General features: G+C 48.4%; 3 protein-coding genes across 4 annotated transcripts; 2 read left to right on the forward strand and 1 right to left on the reverse strand.

Moving 5' to 3' along the window:
- The first annotated feature begins 150 nt into the window (after positions 1-150).
- On the forward strand, positions 151-9,304 carry LOC124484200 (succinyl-CoA:3-ketoacid coenzyme A transferase 1, mitochondrial-like). The gene is made up of 17 exons (XM_047045019.1): positions 151-256; positions 1,034-1,142; positions 3,603-3,693; positions 3,951-4,086; positions 4,820-4,969; positions 5,329-5,435; positions 5,617-5,677; positions 5,799-5,906; positions 6,500-6,614; positions 6,914-7,008; positions 7,140-7,188; positions 7,335-7,407; positions 7,906-7,981; positions 8,103-8,192; positions 8,506-8,586; positions 8,713-8,814; positions 8,983-9,304. Exons 1-17 carry the CDS (start codon positions 158-160, stop codon positions 9,016-9,018), a joined length of 1,578 nt encoding a protein of 525 aa, XP_046900975.1. The 5' UTR covers positions 151-157; the 3' UTR covers positions 9,019-9,304.
- Positions 9,305-9,683: 379 nt separating this feature from the next.
- c7b (complement component 7b) lies at positions 9,684-16,902 on the forward strand. Its single transcript, XM_047045018.1, has 18 exons — positions 9,684-9,815; positions 10,070-10,125; positions 10,288-10,363; positions 10,628-10,769; positions 11,020-11,164; positions 11,628-11,766; positions 11,968-12,096; positions 12,209-12,452; positions 12,647-12,760; positions 12,952-13,118; positions 13,631-13,859; positions 14,285-14,456; positions 14,651-14,738; positions 15,027-15,156; positions 15,409-15,597; positions 15,754-15,856; positions 16,073-16,254; positions 16,419-16,902. Exons 1-18 carry the CDS (start codon positions 9,708-9,710, stop codon positions 16,595-16,597), a joined length of 2,592 nt encoding a protein of 863 aa, XP_046900974.1. The 5' UTR covers positions 9,684-9,707; the 3' UTR covers positions 16,598-16,902.
- A 9-nt stretch (positions 16,903-16,911) lies between these two features.
- Positions 16,912-26,322, reverse strand: c6 (complement component 6). 2 transcript variants are annotated; one of them, XM_047045017.1, is made up of 19 exons: positions 26,130-26,322; positions 25,198-25,401; positions 24,828-24,999; positions 23,869-24,013; positions 23,440-23,587; positions 22,376-22,520; positions 21,903-22,109; positions 21,483-21,723; positions 21,095-21,220; positions 20,662-20,828; positions 20,217-20,442; positions 19,868-20,036; positions 19,272-19,386; positions 18,864-18,996; positions 18,342-18,545; positions 18,086-18,173; positions 17,509-17,744; positions 17,156-17,367; positions 16,912-17,112 (listed from the first exon to the last, which is right to left on the reverse strand). In XM_047045017.1, the coding sequence occupies exons 2-18, from the start codon at positions 25,368-25,370 to the stop codon at positions 17,192-17,194; spliced, it is 2,871 nt and encodes a 956-aa protein (XP_046900973.1). In that variant the 5' UTR covers positions 25,371-25,401; positions 26,130-26,322; the 3' UTR covers positions 16,912-17,112; positions 17,156-17,191. The 2 variants fall into 2 exon arrangements, with proteins under 2 accessions (XP_046900973.1, XP_046900972.1); XM_047045016.1 differs by having other exon boundaries at positions 16,912-17,367; positions 25,198-25,522; positions 26,130-26,321.
- Between the last annotated feature and the right edge of the window lie 231 nt (positions 26,323-26,553).

Below are 26,553 nucleotides of genomic sequence, written 5' to 3' on the forward strand. Positions count from 1 at the left end.
CCATTACATTCAGATAAAGGGTTCCCACCACATTATTCATATCTGTGTGTTCCATGAAACCGCTTCCTGTGTTGATTTTGCGTCTGTGTAACGGTACCTGCCAGGGGTCATTAACCTCCCTCCTGCTGTCCAAAAAGACACGCAACAAAGCCTACACATGGCGTCCTTCAAAATTCTCTCCAGATCAGAGGAATTATACAGAAATGTGTTCCTGCTCAGCAGGCAGAGAGGACCTAACTTTATCCAAGATGCAAAGGTAGGAAGATATTTTAAGTGCTTTGAATAATCCTTTTGAATAACGGATTACTGTGCCTAATTTGACTGTGGTGCTCCAAGCACATGGCTGTGGGTCTTTCATAACTGTATCTTACAGTAATTGCCAATTGTGAAAATATCCAAGGCTATTTTAAGTGACTGAAGTAGTTGAGAGCTTTTTGTCCTTTTCCTCCTTTGTCAAGGATAAGTGTGAAGTAAAATGCTACCACTTACCAATGGCATAATTTAATTCAAGCTGCCGAGCTTGCGCTCATTACATTTCTAGCGAGAGACAACCTCCATTTCTGGGCATGCATCTGTCTGCAGGGTGGAGGGTCAAGTTAATGATTCACTGGTAAAATATTCACAAACTTTGCTGAGGTGCAAATCTTAGTAAACAAATTGTCAATTTTAGAGACCCAAACGTTAACAATTTCTTAGATTTGGAAGTCTTACTTTTACCAAGGTTTGTATGTCCAAATCCAAAATATATAGTTTGAAAGACCCCCTGCCCTGAAATTCTTTTTCTTATATTGATTTGCCCTAAAATGTCTGACCTTGACTAATCTGAATGGAGATTTTTTTTCTCACAATCCTTTACTGAAGTTGGCAGTCCAGTGTGCACTTCTGAAAAATCTGAGATGGAAAAAGCTCCGATGCAAAGGCGATTTGTTCTTATCGCTAGTCACACCACTAGCCAATCGCTAGCTAATACTTTGTTGCAAACAGCAAATGAACTGCAAAGCTTTCAGTGAGCGGGTGTATCAACCCTCCCCAGGTGAGCACTCGTCACCTGTCTACCTCCTGCACCAGACAAGCTGTCTTCTACTCTGACCCTGCCGACGCAGTGAGGGACATCCCAGACGGCTCCACGCTGCTTGTGGGAGGTAGACCACCCGCCCCACACGCAGCACCCCAGACCACCAGCCCCACACACAGCATCACAGACCACCAGCCCCACACACAGCATCACAGACCACCAGCCCCACACACAGCACCACAGACCACCAGCACCACACACAGCACCACAGACCACCAGCCCCACACACAGCATCACAGACCACCAGCCCCACACACAGCATCACAGACCACCAGCCCCACACACAGCACCACAGACCACCAGCACCACACACAGCACCACAGACCACCAGCCCCACACACAGCATCACAGACCACCAGCCCCACACACAGCACCACAGACCACCAGCCCCACACACAGCATCACAGACCACCAGCCCCACACACAGCACCACAGACCACCAGCCCCACACACAGCATCACAGACCACCAGCCCCACACACAGTAGCACAGACCACCAGCCCCCAAACACAGCATCACAGACCACCCACCCCCACACACAGCACCACAGACCACCAGCCCCCACACACATCATCACAGACCACCAGCCCCACACACAGCATCACAGACCACCCGCCCCCAAACACAGCACCACAGACCACCAGCCCCACACACAGCATCACAGACCACCAGCCCCCACACACATCATCACAGACCACCAGCCCCACACACAGCATCACAGACCACCAGCCCCACACACAGCACCACAGACCACCAGCCCCACACACAGCATCACAGACCACCAGCCCCCACACACAGCATCACAGACCACCAGCCCCACACACAGCACCACAGACCACCAGCCCCACACACAGCATCACAGACCACCAGCCCCCACACACAGCACCACAGACCACCAGCCCCCACACACATCATCACAGACCACCAGCCCCACACACAGCATCACAGACCACCCGCCCCCAAACACAGCACCACAGACCACCAGCCCCACACACAGCATCACAGACCACCAGCCCCCACACACATCATCACAGACCACCAGCCCCACACACAGCATCACAGACCACCAGCCCCACACACAGCACCACAGACCACCAGCCCCACACACAGCATCACAGACCACCAGCCCCCACACACAGCATCACAGACCACCAGCCCCACACACAGCACCACAGACCACCAGCCCCACACACAGCATCACAGACCACCAGCCCCCACACACAGCATCACAGACCACCAGCCCCCACACACAGCACCACAGACCACCAGCCCCACACACAGCATCACAGACCACCAGCCCCACACACAGCATCACAGACCACCAGCCCCCACACACAGCACCACAGACCACCAGCCCCACACACAGCATCACAGACCACCAGCCCCACACACAGCATCACAGACCACCAGCCCCCACACACAGCATCACAGACCACCAGCCCCACACACAGCACCACAGACCACCAGCCCCACACACAGCATCACAGACCACCAGCCCCACACACAGCATCACAGACCACCAGCCCCCACACACAGCATCACAGACCACCAGCCCCACACACAGCATCACAGACCACCAGCCCCACACACAGCACCACAGACCACCAGCCCCACACACAGCATCACAGACCACCAGCCCCCACACACAGCATCACAGACCACCAGCCCCACACACAGCATCACAGACCACCAGCCCCACACACAGCATCACAGACCACCAGCCCCCACACACATCATCACAGACCACCAGCCCCACACACAGCATCACAGACCACCAGCCCCACACACAGCACCACAGACCACCAGCCCCACACACAGCATCACAGACCACCAGCCCCACACACAGCATCACAGACCACCAGCCCCCACACACAGCATCACAGACCACCAGCCCCACACACAGCACCACAGACCACCAGCCCCACACACAGCATCACAGACCACCAGCCCCCACACACAGCATCACAGACCACCAGCCCCCACACACAGCACCACAGACCACCAGCCCCACACACAGCATCACAGACCACCAGCCCCACACACAGCATCACAGACCACCAGCCCCCACACACAGCACCACAGACCACCAGCCCCACACACAGCATCACAGACCACCAGCCCCACACACAGCATCACAGACCACCAGCCCCACACACAGCATCACAGACCACCAGCCCCCACACACAGCATCACAGACCACCAGCCCCACACACAGCACCACAGACCACCAGCCCCACACACAGCATCACAGACCACCAGCCCCACACACAGCATCACAGACCACCAGCCCCCACACACAGCATCACAGACCACCAGCCCCACACACAGCATCACAGACCACCAGCCCCACACACAGCACCACAGACCACCAGCCCCACACACAGCATCACAGACCACCAGCCCCCACACACAGCATCACAGACCACCAGCCCCACACACAGCATCACAGACCACCAGCCCCACACACAGCAGCACACAAACACAACAACACATCACATACCACAATGTGACCGTCTGGAATGTTTCAGGGTTTGGATTGTGTGGGATACCGGAGAACCTGATAGGAAGCTTGTTAAAGACTGGGGTGAAGGGGATCACTGCAGTCAGCAACAATGCAGGGTAAAGACACAACAGTACACACAACATGTGTGTTTGTGTGTGAGAGAGAGAAAGTGTGTGAGAGAGCATGTGTGTGTGTGTGTGTGTGTGTGAGAGAGAATGTCTTGTGTGTGTGATAGAGAGAGATAATGTGTGTGTTGTGTGTGTGAGAGAATGTGTTTTAATTTGGGGTTTAAAAGGGTACTATGCATGCGTTTGTGTGTTGATTAGTAAATGCAGTCAGCTTCATACTGATGTTCTCTGCTGTGTGGATCCAGGGTGGATAACTTTGGTCTGGGACTGCTGCTGAGGACCAATCAGATCAGGAGGATGATCTCGTCATACGTTGGGGAGAACGCAGAGTTTGAGAGACAGTACCTCTCAGGGGAGCTGGAAGTGGAGCTCACCCCCCAGGTCAGACTCAATACATCACATCCTGTTTTACACTGTGTGAGAGACAGTGTGTTTGTGTGTGTGTGTGTGTCTGTGTCTGTGTGAGAGAGTGTGTTTGTGTGTGTGCGTGATAGAGAGAGAGTTAGTGTGTGAGGAATAGAAGGGGTATATACTGGTATACACCGGTGTGCAGAAATTTGAAGCCATGAGGGGAAGCGTAGATTGTCAAATATATAAATATACGTATTCTAGTCATGTCTATACGGACGCTGTTATCCGAAGCGGCATGCAGTGGAACCTGTGATGTGTTGACCTGCAGTCTCACACTCTACCTCAGAGCTATACTCATCCCATAATACTTAGATAATGTCTGTTATTATCTCTAAAAGATCTCAAAAAATTGTGTTAACTACGCACACCAATTTGTGTTTTTGAAGTTGTTTTTCTCTGACCTTTTTAAATGGTTGGCACACCACTGTTGTCATGGTTACATATTCACTCTTTTTCAGTCTTTTTCTGTATTGGTATACGTAGCTTACTTGGCGGTGTACTCTACTTACCAACCATGAGCACAGTATTACACCTAAAGAGAATGAATATGTGGTGTTCACAATACTGGTACCACTACTAGGATATACTGCTTTCATACTATGACTACGTCACTTTGCGTGAATAGAATGAATACCTTGGTTTCTGCCTTTATAGTTTAGATTATTACAATATTGTTGTAATGCTGCTATACCGTCCCCTGCAGGGTACTCTGGCAGAGAGGGTGCGGGCGGGCGGAGCAGGAATCCCTGCCTTCTTCACGCCCACAGGCTACGGCACCCTCATCCAGGAGGGGGGCTCACCCATCAGATACAACCCTGACGGCAGCGTGGCCATCGCCAGCACACCCAGAGAGGTACCGACACCCCCCCCCCCCCCCCCCCCCCCCCCCCCCCCCCCCCGCATCTGTATATTGTATGTAAACAGGGGGTCAGATAGCTGAGCGGTTAGGGAGTCAGGCTAGTAATCAGAAGGTTGCTGGTTCGATTCCCGGCCTTGCTAAATTACGTTGTGTCCTTGGGCAAGGCACTGTAAATGTATCGTGTACAATATACAGAACATCACACATAAACAGTAGTCTTCAGTAAGGACTAGTAGGAGGAGTACAAGTTGGATTGTTGTTAATATTATGGTTATTTAAATTATCGTTTATAATGTTAGCAGTATTATCATTATTATTATTGACTTGAACCTTACATGTCATGTTGGTTCCAGGTGAGGGAGTTTAATGGTGTACACTATGTGATGGAGAGAGCAATCACAGGTGACTTTGCTCTGGTTAAAGCCTGGAAAGCCGACAGAGCTGGAAACCTTGTTTTCAGGTGACACTCCCTGCACGCGTGCGTCACATTGCATGATTAATAAATGTTTCTTCTTACCTGACTGCGATATATTTTGTTAGTGTCAGTACCAATAGTGTCTACAAGAGGTCAGTATTTACCAGACATGAACTGTACCGTTCTGACCTCTGCCTCGTGTGTTTCTGTGGTATTTTTTCCACAGAAAAGCTGCCAGGAACTTCAACCTGCCCATGTGCAAGGCAGCTAAAATCACCATAGTAGAGGTTGGTGTTCATGTAAATCATCAAGATCAAGCTTTCAGTATCGAACTGATGAGGTCCTTGTTGAAGCTGACCTGAATACTCCCAGTACCCCCCCTCCCCCCCGGCTGTTCCATGCCAACAGGTGGAGGAAGTGGTGGAGGTGGGGACGTTTGCGGCTGAGGACATCCACGTCCCCAGTATCTATGTGGACAGGATCGTAAAGGGAGAGGCCTATGAGAAGAGGATTGAGGTGAGACTGGTTTCAGAGGTGAGGCTGGTTTCAGAGGTGAGGCTGGTTTCAGAAGTGAGGCTGGCCACGGAGGTGAGGCTGGTTTCAGAGGTGAGGCTGGTTTCAGAGGTGAGGCTGGCCTCGGAGGTGAGGCTGGCCTCGGAGGTGAGGCTGGTTTCAGAGGTGAGGCTGGTTTCAGAGTTGAGGCTGGTTTCAGAGGTGAGGCTGGTTTCAGAGGTGAGGCTGGTTTCAGAGTTGAGGCTGGTTTCAGAGGTGAGGCTGGTTTCAGAGTTGAGGCTGGTTTCAGAGGTGAGGCTGGCCTCGGAGCCAGCGTCAGAGGTAATTTTCCTTGACTAATCGCTGATTACTCACCCTGATGGACTGACTGGCCCAAAATGTCTATCACACTCACTGGCTGACTCACTGGCTAGCTGACTGACTGAGCCCCGAGCCTGTGGTGAACTGGTCCTCCCAGGTGTCCTTGTCTTCTCTGAGGGTTTAGGTTGGCTCTCTGTATCACCCACAGCTCAATTTGTAGCCCTCCGGGACATGGCTTGTAAAACGGACTATAGAAATAATATACCACCCCGTCTGTCCCTTGTCCTCTCATGCAGAAGAGGACCATCCAGAGGGGCCCAGAGGAGCGCCCCAAGCCCAGGCGGGAGGTGGATGTGGTGAGGGAGAGGATCATCCGACGAGCCGCCCTGGAGTTCCAGGATGGAATGTACGGTATCCTTCTGACCTCTGGACTGTCTGCACGACTGGCTCCAAGATAAACAAACTGAAGCACAGTGTACCAAGGAAGCTACAGAAGATAATCAAGGATCAAGTGCATAGTTCAGAAACTGTGTTTCTGTGGTTAGAGCCATCTAATGTTCTGTATTCATTTATTTCTTCCTGGTTCCATGATAAAATCTATCATATTATGTATAAACAACTGTTCATGCAGTATAAAAATGGCATGCATTGTATTAAGACACGTGAGTTGGGTTTATGGTTTATGGTTCCTTGAAAGTATCTAACTTCAGTTAACCTTGGTATTGGGATCCCCATGCTGGCCAGCAACTACATTAGCCCAGATATCACTGTTCATCTTCAGAGTGAGAACGGCCTTCTGGGATTGGTGAGGAACCTTGGTTTTTGATGATGTCACTGTGTTTGGAGGAAGGGACACTGTGTACCTTTTTCACATTCAGAAAACGACACGCTCCTTGTTGTTGACACTGTGATTGTGTGTGTGTGTGTGTTTTGTAGGGTCCTTATCCTACAGAGAGTGAAGTCGACCCAGACCTCATCAATGCAGGTCTTGCACATCTCACTTTTTTACAGGCTGCTTACATCGAGGGGCTCGCAACAAACATTTTTTTGACGCCATTAATTTCAAGCCCTGCTTACATCGTCCTCTTTATGACCTTGTCCATCATGTGCATTCTACGTGTGTGTTTGTAGGTAAAGAGACAGTCACTGTGCTTCCGGGTGCTTCCTTCTTCTCCAGTGAGGAGTCCTTTGCTATGATCAGAGGGTGAGTGTCCAAACCACCCTCCCCCCTCTCCATCTCACCCTCTCTCACAACCTACCTCTCCTTCCTCCAGGATAACCCAGATGTTCTCCACGTATATCCCAGCTGTTCTCACGGTATAAACCAGGTGTTCTCCCAGTATAACCCAGGTGTTCTCACGGTATAACCCAGGTGTTCTCCCAGTATAACCCAGGTGTTCTCACGGTATAGCCCAGGTGTTCTCACGGTATAACCCAGGTGTTCTCACGGTATAAACCAGGTGTTCTCCCAGTATAACCCAGGTGTTCTCACGGTATAAACCAGGTGTTCTCCCAGTATAACCCAGGTGTTCTCACGGTATAACCCAGGTGTTCTCCCAGTATAACCCAGGTGTTCTCACGGTATAACCCAGGTGTTCTCCCAGTATAACCCAGGTGTTCTCACGGTATAACCCAGGTGTTCTCCCAGTATAACCCAGGTGTTCTCACGGTATAAGCCAGCTGTTCTCCTTTGTGTTCCCAGCGGTCATGTCGACCTGACTATGCTAGGAGCCATGCAGGTGTCACAGTATGGAGACCTGGCCAACTGGATGATCCCGGTGAGCTCTTGGGACTGTCCCAATGCTGAGGAACACCCACTGAACACCACACACAGGCAGATGTGTGTTCAATAACGCGCCAACGTCAAAACACACATTTGACCAATTGCCTTTTCCGCAGGGGAAGATGGTGAAGGGGATGGGAGGAGCAATGGACCTCGTGGCCTGCCCAGGAACCAGAGTGGTCTTGACAATGGAGCACTCTGCCAAGGTAGTGTACACTCTGACAAGGTAGTGTACACTCTGCCAAGGTAGAATACACTCTGACAAGGTAGAATACAGTCTGACAAGGTAGAATCCACTGCCAAGGTAGTGTACCCTGCCAAGGTTTTATACATTCTGCCAAGGTAGTGTACACTCTGCCAAGGTAGTGTACACTCTGCCAAGGTAGTGTACACTCTGCCAAGGTAGTGTCACTCTGCCAAGGTAGTGTACACTCTGCCAAGGTAGTGTACACTCTGCCAAGGTAGTGTTCACTCTGACATGTGTGTGGCGTAGATGACCTAATTTCACCTCTGTCCCAGGGAGGCAAACACAAAATCCTGGAGCACTGCACTCTCCCTCTGACAGGAAAGCAGTGCGTGGATCGCATCATTACAGAGAGGGTGAAGAAAACTGTCAATAAGTCATAGTCACTATTTGAATATCAGAAGCAATCCATAATAACAGTTATAATATTTACAATAAAACACACATAATGAAAACAATTTTATTTTCATTATTTGTTTTAGGCTGTCTTTGATGTTGACAGAACCAATGGGCTCACTCTGGTGGAGTTGTGGGAGGGACTAAGCCTCGAGCAAATCAGGAAATGCACAGGATCAGATTTTGCTGTGAGTTTGTTTTCATTACTGATCACCCTTTTACTGACAGTACCGACCGCCTCGTTCCATAATTCAATGACTGTCGAGATGGAACATGATATCAGCAGAACATTTTCTGTACTGATATAACAGTGCATGACTCACCTTATTTTGGTTTTTCTTTTTGTGCTTTATCAGGTGTCCCCAAGCTTGAAACCAATGCCACAAATCTGAAGCAAAATCCGAGAAAAGAATGTAATTGAAACCAGTAAAAAGAAAACAGTAGAATACTCTACCACAGAACTACACTCACCCCATACTAAGACATTCCTGTCATAAACCTGGAATAAACAAGACACATTGAAAGGCTCATGAATTTACAGTTACTTGCTATCTACAGTACAATAGCAGTGTGTCTCAAAGGGTTGAGTTACATTTAAAATGTTGTAGTATGTATTTAGTAAATTATGAAACAATGTTTTCTGTTTTGGATGATAAAAGCCTGCTTGTTGTTGACTTATCTCGTGTTGCGTCTCGTGCAATTTCATGCCTGAGAATGCATGTGGGTTTATTCACAACGTTCCCAAATGTTATACCAACGTGAAAAACAAAATTGCTCAACTCGCCCTAAACGCACAGACTTGAGGCAACTACAAACAGAACCGCTGACGTCAGTGAAGCTTTCCTTAGATGATCTTCAACCCGCCCATCTCAAAACACAACACTGAATCTCTGACACACTCATTTGACTGTAATAGAACAGATATCCAGTAGCTGAAAGCATCGAGCATTGATAATGAGTGGCCTTGGTGCTGGAACTGTGGCACAACGGTCCCATTCATGATGAGACAAAAGGGGGGCATGGTCAGGAGGAGGGGAAGCGGTTTGGAAATGGGCGGTGGGAACAATGTGTGTCCAGTGGGATGCCAGAACTCTGGGTCACGATGTTATGCAAGCTGTGGGTGGTATATGAACTGGGTCTCTCTGAGAGAGGACAACACACCAGAACTGTCTCTGCGGTCATCATGAAGGTAAGCAAAGCCTTGTTATCGTTAGTTGTCTAAGACTGGATGGACAGTTAGGGAGCACAAAGTATAGCGTACTGTAAACGGAATAATACAACACAGTTGTATTTTAGAAGGACCATATTTTTGGTCTTGACTGTTGGATGACCAAGCTATGTCTCTTTGTAACTCGTCATTTGTAACTTGGTGGACCTTGTAAACATGGCGTTTGGTAGATCCTGACTGTGACCATCACGGTTGTTCCTCATGCTCTCCCGTAGTGGCAAGTGAACGTGGTTCTACCCTGGCTGCTGCTGTTCTATGTCTCACACATCCGGTACGACTGGACATCCCTACTTCCTCAGCTTTGTATCGTACACTGACATACTGTCGCTAACAGCTATCGGACTGTTGCCAACGTAGTGCTGTAGCTAATGTTGTAGCTAGCTAGATGGGAGCTGAGTGCAACTGTGTTGGTCTGTCTTCCTTCCTCCTTCAGCTGTCAGCAGCCTGTGAACTGCCAATGGGGTCCTTTTGGAGAGTGGTCAGAATGTGATGGCTGCTATAGCACACAGGTACCCCACCGACAAATCCACACCGGCTCCCTTCATATCTCTCCCTTTCTCTGTTTCATGCTCCTCTCCCTCTCCCTCTCCCTCTCCCTTTCCCTTTCCCTTTCCCTCTCCCTCTCCCTCTCCCTCTCCCTCTCCCTCTCCCTCTCCCTCTCCCTCTCCCTCTCCCTCTCCCTCTCCCTCTCCCTCTCTCTCTCTCTCTCTCTCTCTCTCTCTCTCTCTCTCTCTCTCTCACTCACACACTCATCCTCAGTGTTGCGTTTCCAGGTGCGGAGCAGTCCTGTGCAGGTGTACGCCCAGTATGGAGGTGCACCATGTTCAGGAGAGCCCATCCAAAGACAAACATGTGTTCCCAAGAAAGCATGTCCCCTGGCCGAAGGCTGTGGAGAAAGGTTCCACTGTGATTCAGGTAGTCTACCCATTCATTAACTTGAAACCAAGTGTTATGGAGCTGTTGTGGAACAGCGTATGTATTGATACTGCTCTTATCAAGGGCGACTTACAGTAAATACAGGGACATTCTCCCCGAGGCAAGTAGGGTTGAAGTGCCTTGCCCAAGGACACAACGTAATTTGGCATGGCCGGGAATCGACCAACAACCTTCTGATTAACCGCTAACCGCTCAGCTATCCGTCTGATGATGCATGCGTGTCTTCCAGGCCAGTGCGTGAGTCCCTCCCTGCTGTGCAACGGGGACCAGGACTGTGAGGACGCCTCCGATGAGAGGACATGCCACGCCAACATCACCCTTGAGGTGTGCGACCTCGACCAGACTCCGCCCAGTGCTGACATCACTGGCAGAGGGTAAGAACAAAAAAGAACGTTCATTATAATACATATAATGTTATTTCATTACAAATGCATGTTTAAAATTGCAGTTAGAGCTTGTCTATGAGGTCAAACTGCAGGGTAGATAGGGTAAATTTACATTTAGTCATTAGCAGACACTCTTATCCAGTGCGACTTACAGTAAGTACAGGGACATTCCCCCCGAGGCAAGTAGGGTGAAGTGCCTTGCCCAAGGACACAACGTCATTTGGCGGGGCAGGGAATCGATCCGGCAACCTTCTGATTAGTAGCCCGACTCCCTCACCGCTCATCCATCTGACTCTGAGCTCTCCTCAGGGTACAGCTCAGTGTGGTAGCGTATTTCACTGCAGATCAAGAGGTTATAGATTGTAAGTCATTATTATTAGAATCAAACAATAGTTGAAGAGCATTTGGGTTGTGGTGTCCCAGTGTGAAGTTGTGCTTTCTCGTCTGCCAGCTACGACCTGCTGTCAGGCCAGCTCAGGGCTCCAGTCATCAACACGCTCAGCTTTGGGGGCCAGTGCAGGAAGGTGTTCAGCGGAGACAGTCAGACCATCTACAGGCTGCCTCTCAATCTCATCAAATACAACTTCCAGGTCTGTCGTGTTAAACCATCGCAATCTCAGATAAATCTCATCCCATATTTGGATTAGCCTGTAGGTGCGAAACATCAATTTGGTCTGTAGGCTATTACCTTTTAAAAATGTTTTACAAGTAATGTCACAGAGGGCTTTACAGATACCTGCAGATCAGCACTGACTGTGAGTTCTGACCTCATGTCCGTTGCCCAGCCTCAGGTGCAGGTAGACCATGACTTCTCCGAGGAGTCGTACGAGAGCTCATGGTCCTACATGCAACACCTCCAGAACGATGCCTTTTGGGGACATGACTGTTGCACCTTCCTCAACGAGCTGGACACGGACAAGGTCTGTCTCCTCTACAGCTTTCACGACTACACTGTAACACACCCTGTTTGGAGACGCAGAGGTATCATTCCTCGGAGTTACACCCATAATCCATCCTTCTCCCTCCCTCCAGTCCAACAAACTAATCATCCTGAGGAACTCGGTGGAGTTAGCCCAGTTCCAGAACTCGGCCCCCCAGTACCTGAACCTGGCAGAGGGGTTCTGGAAGGCCCTGGCCTCCCTGCCGCTCACCTACGACTACCCGGCCTACCGTTCACTCCTGCAGACCTACGGGACCCACTACCTCTCAGAGGGGGCCCTGGGGGGCCAGTACCAGGTCCTCCTGGAGTTTGATAACGAGGCCTTGAAAGAAACCAGTAAGCATGATGAACAGCTCAGCGTGTCTCTTGCTTAGGGCTGCTAGTGCAGTTCGTATTCGGACTTTCTGCTGGTTTAGGATTTCACTTCTGTCTCAGTCCTGGGTCCTCGTAATAACCACAATTAAACTTAATAGGAAACTTCAGTCTAAGAAAGGGATGCAATATGAGCCGTTCTTTTCTTCTACATGAAGGGACCACAGATAGAGAATACCAGCGATGTTGGAGGACTGTGAAACGTCGCCTGCTCAGAAAAAAGGTCCAGACCACTTGTGAAAAACTTGTGGAGGCGCTCAAGTCTTCCAGTGGTGAGTTCCACGATACGATTCATATAAGCACACAATAATACCACAACTGAAGTGTAATAAGCCATTAAACTGCTCTAAATCGAAGTCTGAATTTAACAGGTCTGACTTAAATAGGTCTGATTCGAAACAGGTCTGAATTAAATAGGTCTGTTGATTCGGTCTGAATCAACAACCCACTGCTCTGTGTGCAGCTTATAGCAACAACAAGCTACGTGTGAAGACCAACGTTCTGGGTGGAGCCACGTCCTTCAGTCCCAGTCTCAGTGTTCTGGATCTGGAGAACCCAGAAGCCAACGGAGATCAGTACGACCGATGGGCTCGGTCTGTCAAGGACTTCCCTGTGCTCATCAAACCTAAGGTACAGTAGTCCAGTTACACCTTGGTACTTTACTGTCATTTTTTTAAACTGTCATTTACTGTAGGTAAAGTGTATGTTGTAGACACTGTGTTATAGTCAGGAGTCAGGTGGCTGAGCGGTTAGGGAATCGGGCTAGTAGTCAGAAGGTTGCTAGTTCGATTCCCGGCAATGCCAAAATACGTTGTGTCCTTGGCAAAGGCACTTCACCCTACTTGCCTCGGGGGGAATGTCCCTGTACTTACTGCAAGTCGCTCTGGATAAGAGCGTCTGCTAAATAACTAAATATACTTGTAAATGTAGAGTCCACATCTTGGCCCATGGATGGATAATAGCACCGTTGCATTGCTATAATCGTTATTTATCATGAATAAGACCACACCCACAGAAACTGCTTCCACAATGACGGGGCGCCCTCTAAATCAAATGCTTTATCGTCATGAATATCCTGATTCTCATGGTCATGGAGACGACACTCACAGAGGTGTGTACTCTGGTGCCGTGGTCTCTTGCAGGTGCTCCCGCTCCACGCGCTGGTGAAGGAGGTGCAGTGTGCGGGGCTGAGGAGGTACCACCTGAGGAGAGCTGAGGAGGACTATCTGGCCGAGGAGCACCCCTGCCACTGCCCCCCCTGCGCCAACAACGGCCAGCCCGCGCTGACGGGCACCCGGTGCAGCTGTGCCTGCCGGCCTGGCACCTCGGGCCCTGCCTGTCAGACTGGCACTGTTGTGGGAGAGCAGACTGGTACGCTGGCTGGACCTCGAAGCCGCAGTGCCACTCGTGGCGTGTTGTGGCCGGGCAAAGCCCCCCGCTATTCCAAGATGATAGGCGTTTATTTGTCCTTAACCTAGTTGGGATGGAAAGAACATTTGGGAGTGCGTTCGCGATGTTTGGATAGATTGAGGAGAGGGGCATTACGAAACAGACATAAAAAAATCCAGTGCTTCCACTGTAGAATCTGTTGTTCTGGTTGATAGAGGGGTTTTAACTGGTGATAATTCTATTGGTTGATAGGAGTTCTGGGGATGATTCTATTGATAGAGGGGCTCTAACGATAATTATATTGTTTGATTGAGAGTTCTGGTGAGGATTCTATGAGTTGAAACAGGAGTTCTGGTGAGGATTCAACTGGCCGATAGAAGGTTCTACCATGTGAAGCTTCTCTCCAGGTGTGATCCACGGGAGGTGGAGCTGCTGGTCCTCCTGGGGGTCGTGCTCTGGGGGTCAAAGGTCACGGAGCCGTACCTGCACCAACCCGGCCCCCAGAGGAGGGGGTCTTCACTGCGTGGGCTCTGCGAGCGACTTCAAGCCCTGCCAAGACTCAGACCTGCAGCATCTAGAGTAAGAACTTATACAACAGGTCTTTACACACACACACACACACACACAAGGCATCGACGCACAGACATCTGTCAGTTAGAGATGATTACAAATTCTATATGCTAGCTTAGCCTGTAGCTAGCTAGCTAACAGTGGTCTCTATGTGCTAGGTCAGACTGTGAAACTACTTAACTGTGGTCTGTGCTTGTGTCCAGGAGGATGGAGCCTCACTGTTTCGGCTTGCCTGTCAACACTCCCAAACAATGCGGCGCCCCTCCAGTCCTGAGGAATGGGTTTGTGCTGGTAAGGAGTTATTCAGATCAAATGAAAGAGACCTTGAGGGGATAGAATATGTGATCAGTTGGTGGAGCTGCAGACCAGAGGCTGGAACCGACTTTACAGAAAGAGGGAATAAGAGTTCAACTCTTCTTTTCAGGTCCTTTCTGTACAGTGACAGTCTTTGTCAAACTCTCCCTATCACGTTCAGCTTGAAAACTGTGCTTCGGTTAGCTGGAGGACACATAGACATGTGTCATGTGTTTGTTTGTGAATTGGGCTCCAGAATGATTCATGTGTTTTTTCGTGCCCCAGAACCCCAGAGATAACTACTTGGTGGGCACAGCCATCGAGTACTCCTGCATAGACGGCTACTACATCAGTGGAGACCGCATGGCGACCTGCACAAACCAGAGCTGGGACTCTCCTCCCATGGAATGCAAACGTATGGAAGCGTAGGAAAGCTGAGAGTAAACACGTGTGTGGTGGTCGGTTCTGTGGAACCCATTTTCAGTGTGTACTATGTGTGCACCCCCCTTCACACACACACACACACACCCCTCTACACATTTATTCACCATGTGTTAGCGACCCGCTGACCTGTGGACCAATCCGGCGGCTCCGCCAAGCTCACTCCGCCAAGCTCACTCCGCCAAGCTCACTCCGCCAAGCTCACTCCGCCCTCTTCTTCTCCCAGACGCTGCGTGCGGAGTTCCGTCCCTCGAGAGGGATGTCATAGGCGTGCCCATGAAGGCGACCTATGAGATGGGGGAGAAGGTGTTCCTGTCCTGCCCCTCAGGGAAGACCCTGGAGGGAGAGAGGGAGGTGATCTGCAGCTCCAGCCTCCAGTGGTCTCCCTCCCCCTGGAGGGTGACGTGTAGAGAGGGTAAGACACCGGCCTGACAAGGCTGCTCTCAAACTGACCCACATGCTACTGCCACAGTCTCTCCCCACGACCGCTTATCTATATGGGATTATTCTTCATCAAACGACCCGTTTTTTTTTAAGATATTCATCTCAGCTGTATCTCTCTGTGAAATAGTTACAACAGTGGCTATGACATCCATCTCACCCCAGCTGGGCTGTAAACCCTGGGAGATTCAGATCGATGGCGTGTGTGTATGTAGAATGCCAAACCAGTGCCAGTGAGTACGATCTCTCTTCTCGCATTGGAATCAGATCTGTTTTCTGAAACGAAAGTCTATTTGACATTAGATAACACTGTACATTGTTTACACACTATGGGTTGTATTGTAAAAAAAATATTGATATCTAGACTATTGAAAATCAGCTCGTTGAATCTGCAGTCCAATGCTCTTATCACTGAGCTCTTCCCTTGTGGTTGTGTTTCTCTCTGCCAGGCCATCCTTGCTACTGTGTGCCACCCTCCCAGGAGGACGGAGGAGGTCGCTGGGAATCTGCCAGCTCGGGGCTCTGAGTTGTCTAGGCCGCAGTTTCACGCTTGCCAATGACAGCGATTGTGATTGGCCAAATAGGGAGTTCACTTCCTGCCAAAACTGCCAATCAGGGGAGACGTGCGATGGTGAGTAAATGTTTGAGAGACAGAGAGAAAGAGAATGAGGGGGAAAGATAGAGGAATGGAGAAAGAGAGAGGGAGAAAAATAATTTTAAAGAGAATTATAAACAGAAATAGAGGGAGGGAAATACGGAACTAACCCTACTCAAATTTCACCCGTTTCATTTTAGCATCGGCAACCAAGTGTGTCTGTCAGGATCCTGCAAAGTGCTCGGCAGACTCCAACCACCTCTGCGTCCGTTTGGGAGATGGCGGCGTTGCCGTGACAATGACGGAGTGCGAGGCGGGCGCCCGGAGGTGTAGGGCGGAGCTGATCACTGTGGTCGGCATCGAGGCCTGTCCACCATGACAGGAATCGAATTTACTGCTAAGTGAGTTAACAATGCTAATGTTTGTGTAGCAGGCGCATTTATGCAAAGCGACGTTCATGAGGGGATTTGAACCGACCTTCTTCCCCCATGGTCCTCTAATGCTAACTTCATAGACTGAGAAAGTGAAACAAGCTCTGGGTGACATGCCTGTGTCAAACTGTAGCTCTCATGGTGCAAGATGTGATGTCTTATCCTAGTTCATTTTATATTAACATGCTGTATATAGTTTTTGCTATTTGAATAACTTAAAAAAGTGAAGATAATAAAAAAGTAAATAAGAAAATATTTTTTGGGAATACATTTTTTTAATGTAAATCACATATTACTACATGCATATAAAAAGTAAAGCCACTGTCAAAAATACACCAAATAAAATGACAAAAAGCAATAGACATGTTCTGCAACAGAAGCTCTATGCAGTTCCTGTGATGTCTGAACACATTAGATTGGAGACAGTTATTTGTAATGTCTGAGTAATGTGTTAACCCAACAGAAGCAGGGAGTCTTTGGCACCTGGGAACTCTTGATCTTCAGTCTAAAGCTCCACCCCCGAGCTTCACCCTAGTGTTGTTTTACACACACGGGCCCTCGTTGACGACTTCCATGTCCGTCTTGGCACACTTGGTGGCAGCCATGGCACACAGGTTCATGGTCCTCTTGCGGTTAAACCTCAGCAGATTCACACAAAACATTCGGCCTTCGTCTCCACCGCACTCCTTGAAATCCTTACACACACACCTCTCAGATTCTGAGAAGAGATGAAGAGAACGAGGTTAACATCACTGATTGTGTGTGTGTGTGTGTCGCTAGGTGTTTGTGTGTTTTGGTGTGTGTGTGTCAGAGTGGAACTGACTGCGGCTCCCTGTGAGAGCCCAAGATGTCGACGTACCACAGCTCTCCCACTCGTAGCAGGTGTCCACTCCACAGACCTCCTTCACGGCGCTGACGGCGGACATGTTGGCTCTGAAGCGGGCCCAGGCCAGGCCCGCCTCGTCAGGGCATGGGCCGGCATTCACCAAGAAGAGCGGGTCGCCATGACACGTGCCGGCGGTGAGCTCACACTGGGATAACATCAAGGCCTTGTCAACCACCGTGTTCAGAACGCAATGATCTGGTGTGTATTGGCTGCAACGAAGGAAGCGGGTACACCACATTATACACGCACAGATACACAGAGACACAGAGACACAGACACACAGACACACAGATACACAGAGACACAGAGACACAGACACACACACACACAGACACACAGTGACACAGACACACAGACACACAGACACACAAAGACACACAGAGACACAGAGACACAGACACACAGAGGCATCTGTCAGCTCCAGTTGAGAATGAAGCCAGAGGGAGTTTAGACTAGAAAAACCCCTCTACCCGCTGGCTGACCCCTGCTGGTGGAGGGGGCTTGAGTGGGAAGTGTGAATCTCCCGATACTGGGAGGACAAAGTGCTTACAGGCAGCTTTCGCGTGGCACACACACACATTTGGATCCTTCCATCTTCTGCCCCCTCTTACATTCTAAATCGGGAATAAACGGATTCTCTGCAGGCACAAATGAAAAGGACAAATCTGTCATTCTGCCGGGACATTTTGAAGCTGTTGTTGAAAAGAGAGAATACGCTGAGAGTCAATTTGACGTGGAAATACGGACATTGTCCAAACATCCTAGAGAATCTGTAATTTGCACCTGAAGTAAACATCCGTACCCACCATCTTTGCACACGATATTCGAAGGTATGGGGGGGTCCCAAGTGAACACTGGTCGATTCAGCGTACATGTGGACACTCCTGAGAAGGAGGGAATTAGACCCCTGCCTTTGCAGTTAAAGCCCACGACCTGGCCCTCTTTGTAGATGTCCTTGAGAGGGAACAGTGTCATCTCCTCCGAGACCTCCGGAGGATCACACAGCTTCCCTACGGGGGGGAGAAAGACCACTCTCAGCGGATACTACTGGACTGAGAAGCACACAGACTGGTGTTGATTTGATGAAGGTTAGTGTGACTGAAATGTATCTTGCAAACTCTGTGTTGGCTCGTTTCCAATCTTTCCAAGTCGATAGATGGATACATGCAGGCAGGCAGGCATGCTCGCCCACAGAAACACCCACAGAAACACCCCCAGAAACACGTCACTTGACCAGAAACACACACTAGCCACACTGAAATAAGTAAACGCATGTCAAATGTAATGGAGTGTGAGATGGACAGAGAGAGAGAGACCAGCAGACTCACTGAGGCACTCTCCCTGGAGTGGGGTCCATTCCCCGCCGGGGCGACAGGTAATCAGCGGGTATCCTTCCAACTCATACCCCCTGTAACACAGAACCTCCTCCTCCTCGCCATACAGGTAGTAACGCTTATCTCTCTGTTTGTGGAGGAGATGGAGGGGGGGAGGAGAGATGGGAGCAGGGGGAGGGGGTTGGTAGAGGAGAGAGGGGGGAGAAAGAGAGTAGAGGGTAGACGAGAGAGCGGGGAGAAAGAGATGGAAAGGTAAAGAGAAAGAGGAGGTAGTAGAAATAGAGACAGAGAGAGAGAGAGAGAGAGAGAGAGAGAGAGAGAGAAGGAACCAACTGTTTATTTTAGCTTTTGTTTGTTTGATTCACCCTAATGCAGCTGGTAGCATTGTTAGCTTCTGTTTACCCTGAGGAAGCTACGGTCAGGACTCTTGGGTCTAACGCAGCCCTCCACACCGGGAGGCAAACCCTCTTGACGACCTTCCTCATTAAAGTCTTCGTCGTTGATACAGACATCTTCTCTAAAAAGGGGGGAAAAAAACAATATGATCACAACATCAGACACATGCTGCGTTGACAACCTCATGCTAGGATCAATGCGTGATGGACGAGACGTCCATCGACTACCCATGAGCGTTTGCGTATTATGTGGAAGGAAGTCGCTCATGGATTCTGACCTGGTGCCAGCCATAGCTAACTGAATACCTTAGATGGCTGGCTGGATTGGAACCCAGGCCCCTGCAGTGAGGCCTTAACATACATGGCATGCGCACTTGACCAGTGAGCCCCATATTTCTTTTGATCAAAGAAGCAACAGTTTACTAACTTTATCTTTGAGCTCACTTAGGGTTCTGTTGCTAAGAGTTGACGAGTGTCGAGCTGACCCATAAAATCCAAACATCTGCGTGACGACGACCAACCTCACGTCCGCATCATGCTTCCAACCTCCAGCATTCTACAGGCCATGTTCCTCCAAACCAACAGCCCAAGAGACTCTCTCACCCTGGGAAGACGGAGACATGGCACCCCTCTGTTTGCTTGGTGTCTCCAGAGCAGGGTTTCCCCCCGGCCAAGGGAGCGGGGTTGTTGCAGCGCCTGGTCCGCTGACGCTTGTCGAAGGACAAACAGTGACTCCACGGCCCCCAGCAGCTCCAGGAACCATCCACTCCAACTGGGAAGGACACACAGCCCACACACTGTAAGCCTCCAGTCTGCTGCGTGCGACTTGCTGCGTGCGACTGGTGACGCGTCATTAACATTTGATTTGTTTGCTGGACGCTCTCCTCCCCAAAAAACGACACATGGAAAAGAAGGACGAATCATGAAAAGAAGCAAAGGAAAAGACCGGGACCTGGTTTGTAGTCGGGTGCCTGCTTCTCACAGTTGGGCCCGTAGGTTCCCGTTTTGCAGACGCAGCTGCAAGCGGTGCCCTGGAGGACTGCCAGGGCGTTGTTGGGGCAGGGGGCACATAGGCAGGAGTCAAAGTCCCTCTGGTACTCCAGGAGAGCTCTGCGTAGATGCCTCCTCTTGGTGACGGCACAGGGGATACCATGGACCAGGTCGATGATGGGCGACAGCTGGAGTCACGCAGGAAACACACACGCAGCCATTTAGAAAACAAAAGTGTGATCGTGTCATTCTCTCGCCTCAAAATGATATTACACACACACAAAGACTATAAAATACGTTTCACCAGTTCTTGATTTGAATTGTCACTACATTCTCGCAGATCCTTGCGTCCCTATTCCGGGCGTCCCTATTCCGGGCGTCCCTATTCCGGGGTCCCTATTCCTCACCTCGTAGTCAACCAAAGCAGGGTTGTCTATGACGGATCCCACCCAGTTGCTGTAGGTGTCGCTCGTAGCGGAGGTTCCTTTTCTCTCCCAGGCCAACGCCCCGGCCTCTTCTGACCGGCCTCCACGCACCGTGGAGAACGACTTCTCTGATGCTCGAATGTAGGAACCTGAGACGTAAGTGTGGGTCAGCTACCTGCGATACACCTGGATCATGAATCACAATCATCACTCTGACATGCAGAGGTTGGATGTTTGCCTGTGGATCATCGTCTTTCTCAAAGTTCCACAGTTTTGTGAGCGTGTGTATGCGTTTAAGGATAAAGTGGGAGTCTTGGGAGTTTACATTTGGTGAGAAGCCAAGACTACGACTAAGACATAAGGACTGCGGTGCGCAGAGTCACGTTTATTGTGAAACGATTATATGTGAAAATACCTGAATATTTTTCTTCGAAAAGATTGTTTGAGCATTTTTGAACGTCCGTTTTTTCGGAGTAGAAAATAAGGACGTTCAGGTAGGACTCTTGATTCAGACATCCTTCAATGCGTTCTGTCGATTCACCTGAAGATCACAGAAACACACAGTCCCTAAGTCCGCCACTCACTACATTGACTGGATACACACAGAGACAGACTGTTATGTATAAAGTCTAACCTGAGTAACCGTCAAGTGTTTTCCCCCTGGGCCTCATTGTAAGCCCTTCTAAAATTTTGGAAAATGTGTTTACTGAAGTCTGAGTAGTACATTTGAGGATGCATGAAAAAAACACCCCTCCCACACACATGACATGTCCATGTTTGACCACTAGGTGGAGCTCTCGTACCAGACTCCTTGATCTCCTCCCTGTTGTACATGTAGAGCAAGTCGTAGTGGCCTCCCAGGGTCCCAGCCGTGTAGTAGTGAGTGCCATAGAGCTGGAAGAGCTCGCTGTACAGGGCGTAGTTATAATCTATAGGCAACTGATGCAGGAACTCCAGAAAGGGCTGAGAGAGGAACAGGTCTTTGTCCTTCATCTCGAACCTGGAGATCGGCAACACCTGGTGAATACGAATTAGCTGGGAGTCCTGGTGGGGTGAATTATGACAGATATGAATTATGGTTATTATCTGACATCCAAATCGTTTGTTTTTTTTCTCACATGGGTCGCTGCACAACTATTTATTTATATTTTTTATGAATGACATTTCAGAACATGGCAGAAGGAATTCTATGTATGTGTGCATGAGTGTGTGTGTGTGCTTGCCGTTTTTTTGGAGGACCTAATCGCTTCTTTATAGGATGTCGTCACAGAATTTCGGCTTTTACTGTTTGCGACGAACAAGATGGGGAACATCATAAAGTTGCCGTCACTGGTGTCAGTTTGATCCTTTGACTCCATGAACTTTGCCATGTTGACCACCTGACTCAAAACTGGCTGCGGCTCCTTTTTAAAGTCTTCAGGTACAGACACCTAGTAATCAGAACCAGAACTAAGAGATACATCCACATCATACAAGAGACCACATCATGGACACATCACAGTTTAGGATCATTCAAAAGCCAGTTTTATTCTTAAGTTCAAACAAGATGTTTGTGAATGAAGCATATCCACATAACATTTGTTTATAGAGGTTGGTGGTACTGTTCTCATAAATCAGTTTAGCAAAGATGTGACAGCTGCATGTGTACTTTACCTTGAGCTCATAGTACTATGCTGTACTTGTATGAGTACTTTACCTTGAGATCATAGGACTTAAAGTTGGCTGGGACACGGAAGTAGACCCTGTTGCCGGTTCCAACCGTGTGGTTGAGTACGCATTCACCTCCCATGAACATGTTGTCCAGGACCGCCCCATGGGACTCCCCCGTCAGGAAGTTAAACCTGACCCCACACAGGAAACAGGAAGCACATTTACCTGACCACACCCAGGAAACACATGTAAACTCTGACCACACCCAGGAAACAAGAATAAGTCCAGCAATGAACCTGTCTCCATATCTTGAAAGCAAGTATCAGTCGATGTAAAAGGCCTGTTATATAAGGTCCAGGCCCTGGCTAGGCTGCTAATCCCTTTGTCTTTGGCAGAAGTGGACAGAAGCTTTAGTGGTCTAAGAAGGCTCAAAACCTGGCTCAGATCCACATTCCACGTTGCAGTGTGCCATGCTGCGCTCTCTACAGAATATACTTTGGTTGCTGACTGGTGGCCAGTGGAGATTTAAGACTCTTTTTAAGCTCAAGCACACCACATTTCATCTCAGCATCTTGAAAAATAATAATAATAATAATAATAATAATAAATTTACAAAATTGGATTATTGTTATCTTAAATAGGTTTTAGTGCTCTAACACTGTTTATGTATTGTTGACATATCATTATCGTTTCATTTGATGCTGGTAGTTCATGAAGAAAGGGACTTTCTTCATTTTTTCTTTCATTCAATATTTTGCATAATAATAAATGTATTAATTGTTATCCAGTGAAATTATTGATTTATTAGCAAGGGGGTTTAACACGTATGCAAGGCACTGTATCCATGTCACATTCTCATTGGGGGGTAAGTCCCCCTAAAGGTCTGATCCTAGAATCGCCCCTGCTGGTGGCGATTATCGTATCAGAAGTGCATAATTCTACGATATTTCCGTAGCCACGAGTCAAGCGATGGTCTGTATTTACTAGACGCATCGCAAACTATCTTAACTTCAAACCAACTTTACCACAGTTAAAGAAACCACATCCCTGCTACCATTTAGTGTTTATTTTTCTATATACCGTGGCCTGTGACCTGATGCTGTAGCCTACCCGTTTGCTAAAAGATTAGCTCCATAGGCCGGTTGTAAGTTTGACTTGCGACACACTGGAGTGACTGGTTCATCACAGTCAGCCTCGTCTGACATGTCCCCACAGTCGTTCTGGGTGTTGCACTGTAGTACAGAGCTAATGCAGCGCCCTGCAGAGAGGTGACACATGGAAACACTTATCTGTGAACGTATGTGGGCTACATTCTTTGTACATATTTAGATGTATATTTATGTACATCCGCATAGTTTTATATTAATATTTCCAGATTTCTTCATTATTTGTATATTTTATTTCTAAGCGTGATTTTACATGTAACGGTGAATTTCCCCAGTGAATAAAGTAAATCAATCAATCAATCAATGTATGCATGTCCAGGTGAATAAGTAATTTTACATGTGCGTGCTCGCATTTAAATACGTAATTTCTCACCGTTTGTACACTTGAACTTGTCTTTACAGTCGATGGGCTCAATCCGGCACTTTGTTGACGGGTTGCAGTTTGTTGTTGAGGGAGTATTGTAAACGCAGTCTTCACCTCCAAACTGAGCTGGCGTGTCTAGTGACCGTTTCTTAAACTGCAACAACGGACAGAAAGAAAGTTATATTACCTATGCACCTTTTACATTTACATTTAGCAGACGCTCTTATCCAGAGCGACTTACAGTAAGTACGGGGACATTCCCCCCAAGGCAAGTAGGGTGAAGTGACACAATGTCATGTGCACCGCCCGGGAATCGAACTGGCAACCTTCAGATTACTAGCCCGATGCTCTACCTGCTCAGCCACCTGACTCCCTGTAACGTAGTTGTTATGATCAGTGACCTATGCACTTTTGTAAAACTCTGTCTTGGAAGTCGCTTTGGATTAAAGCGTCTGCAAAATGCATAAATGTGAATGTAATTTTTATGTACGTCGCTTTGGATAAAAACGTCTGTGAATGTAAAGTTATGAAACAACATAAGTTTCGAACGACAACGAAAGAACCAGATATCCATATGCCTGTGTGCGTGTGAGACTTCATCCTGGGTGAGTTATACCATTAGCAATTGAGGTGCATGTTATACGGCGCAGGGCCGTAATCATAATATATATTGGGGGACACAAATGTGCTACGCTACGACAGGCAACCATGCACGCTGTTATCATAACAAATGTCATCATATTCTTAACTAAATGTAAAAAAGTTTTCATGGGGGGGATCCTCAGACTCCCCAGCAGATTTCGTCCCCCCCAATGTTGACTCCATGGCTATGACCTTGATACGGCTGCTAATGTTACATTCATGACTGATGTTACAGAACAAATTAAGTGAACCCCCGATCATTTTACAGCATTTGTCCATGTGAAATGACTCAGGTTGGCTGTGTGCGTGTCTGTGTGTCTCCTTGCCTTTTGTTTACCGCATGGAGAACACTCAGACCAGCCCCCGTAATCTCCGAGTTTACAGTTGATGGGACACATCTGCTCGTTACATGATCTCGTCTCCACGGTGTAACACTGTCGGTGGCACCAGGTCCAAAGCCCCAAAATATTCATCCAAAAGTCACTTTCTGTTGGATTCCTGCAGAGAAAATGTTTGGCCAATATATAGTAAAATAATGGTTGGTTAATTGGTTGCTTTTGTGAAGAAAAGCATTTGATGGGAACTCAGACCCCGTAACTGGACTCTGTCTGACTCCCTCCAAACCCTAATTTACCAAAAACATGAGACTAGACCTAGACAGGAGTTCAAAGATTTGACACTTGACTTGCATTCTACCTCTGATACAGTTTGGCTCTTTCACGCTGCTGGGTCCCATAGTTACAGGTCTTGGTGCATGATGACCAAGGGCTCCAGTCGAATCGTCCACACACACAATCAAAGCCGGGAGTGACGGCAGGAAGGCAGACCAGGAGGCAGACCAGGACCAGGAAGCTCCTCCAGGTGTCCATGAGCAGGAGCAGACAGTGGGGCAGTTGACCTCTGGACAAAGATGATAGTCAGTACCGGTCGCCTCCGAACACAGATGATGATCTGCTCCAGTCACCTCTTGTCAAGGGAGAACAAGAGGAGAGAGAGAGCTGGGGAGGTGGGGGTAGGATGTCTGGGGGCGGGGGAGGAGAACGATGCATGGCAGAATGAGGATTAGGAACAATAACCTAAATATACATCAACATATACATGTTCCGGGAGTACAATGGTACTTAGGAATGGTTTGCTGAACCCAACGCTAGTTTCCTCAAGGATCACAATGACTCTTGCTTAGACTGTTGCTCTTGTTGGTTAGTGGTAGCTGGTTTAAACTGTTGTATTCTATTTTAGTTAATCCTATTTTTATTGCTTTCCTACAGGTACACCTGCACTTAGAGATTAATGTTGTGTAATTGAACTTGTTTAACTACATGCTCTTATGGTTTCTTCCCTTTGGCACTATTTTTTGGTTGTTCACAATATGTACTTCTTGTTTTTGACTACCCCACAATGCTGTGGGGCTATCTTGTTGTTATTATCAGTGACCTATGCACTTTGTAAAGCTCTCTCTTGGAAGTCGCTTTGGATAAAAGCGTCTGCTAAATGAATAAATGTAAATGTAACATGTTTAACCTAAATATGTTTTTCTATTTACAGTATTGAGACCTGGGCTTGAGTTGTTCTATAAAAGAGAATCACTGCAAAACAAAAATAACAATAAATGAATAAAACTAATTTACCTCAGAGTGTTAAGTTCCTCTGCAGCCAGATTCTGTTCTTGTAGAGATTGTGCTTCAGTGTGTGTGAGGAATGAGGGAGGTTATTTAATACCTCCCCGAACATCTTCCCAAACCAATCAATCTCCATAGTCTCATTGGCTGCTGGAGTCTACTCCTCCAGGTCCTGAAGTAAAATACACAAAAAACTAAAAGAGATTATAACTTCCAAGTGACAACCCATAGCTCCCAAAGTCTTTAAAACGCCTGTCCAACCCCTCTCTATTCAAAAAAATAAAAAATGAAATCGGTCCCATTTACGGGAAGAACTGCCTTGTTCTTCCAGAGAAGCAAGCTGTTTTCCATCTGGTAAAAACCCAAAGGACAGGGGGGGGGGGGGGGGGGGGGGGGGGGGGGAAGGGAGGGATGCCATAGTGTTTTTCTACCA

This window comes from Hypomesus transpacificus, chromosome 22 (genome assembly GCF_021917145.1).
Source record: "Hypomesus transpacificus isolate Combined female chromosome 22, fHypTra1, whole genome shotgun sequence".
Lineage (NCBI taxonomy): Eukaryota > Metazoa > Chordata > Actinopteri > Osmeriformes > Osmeridae > Hypomesus > Hypomesus transpacificus.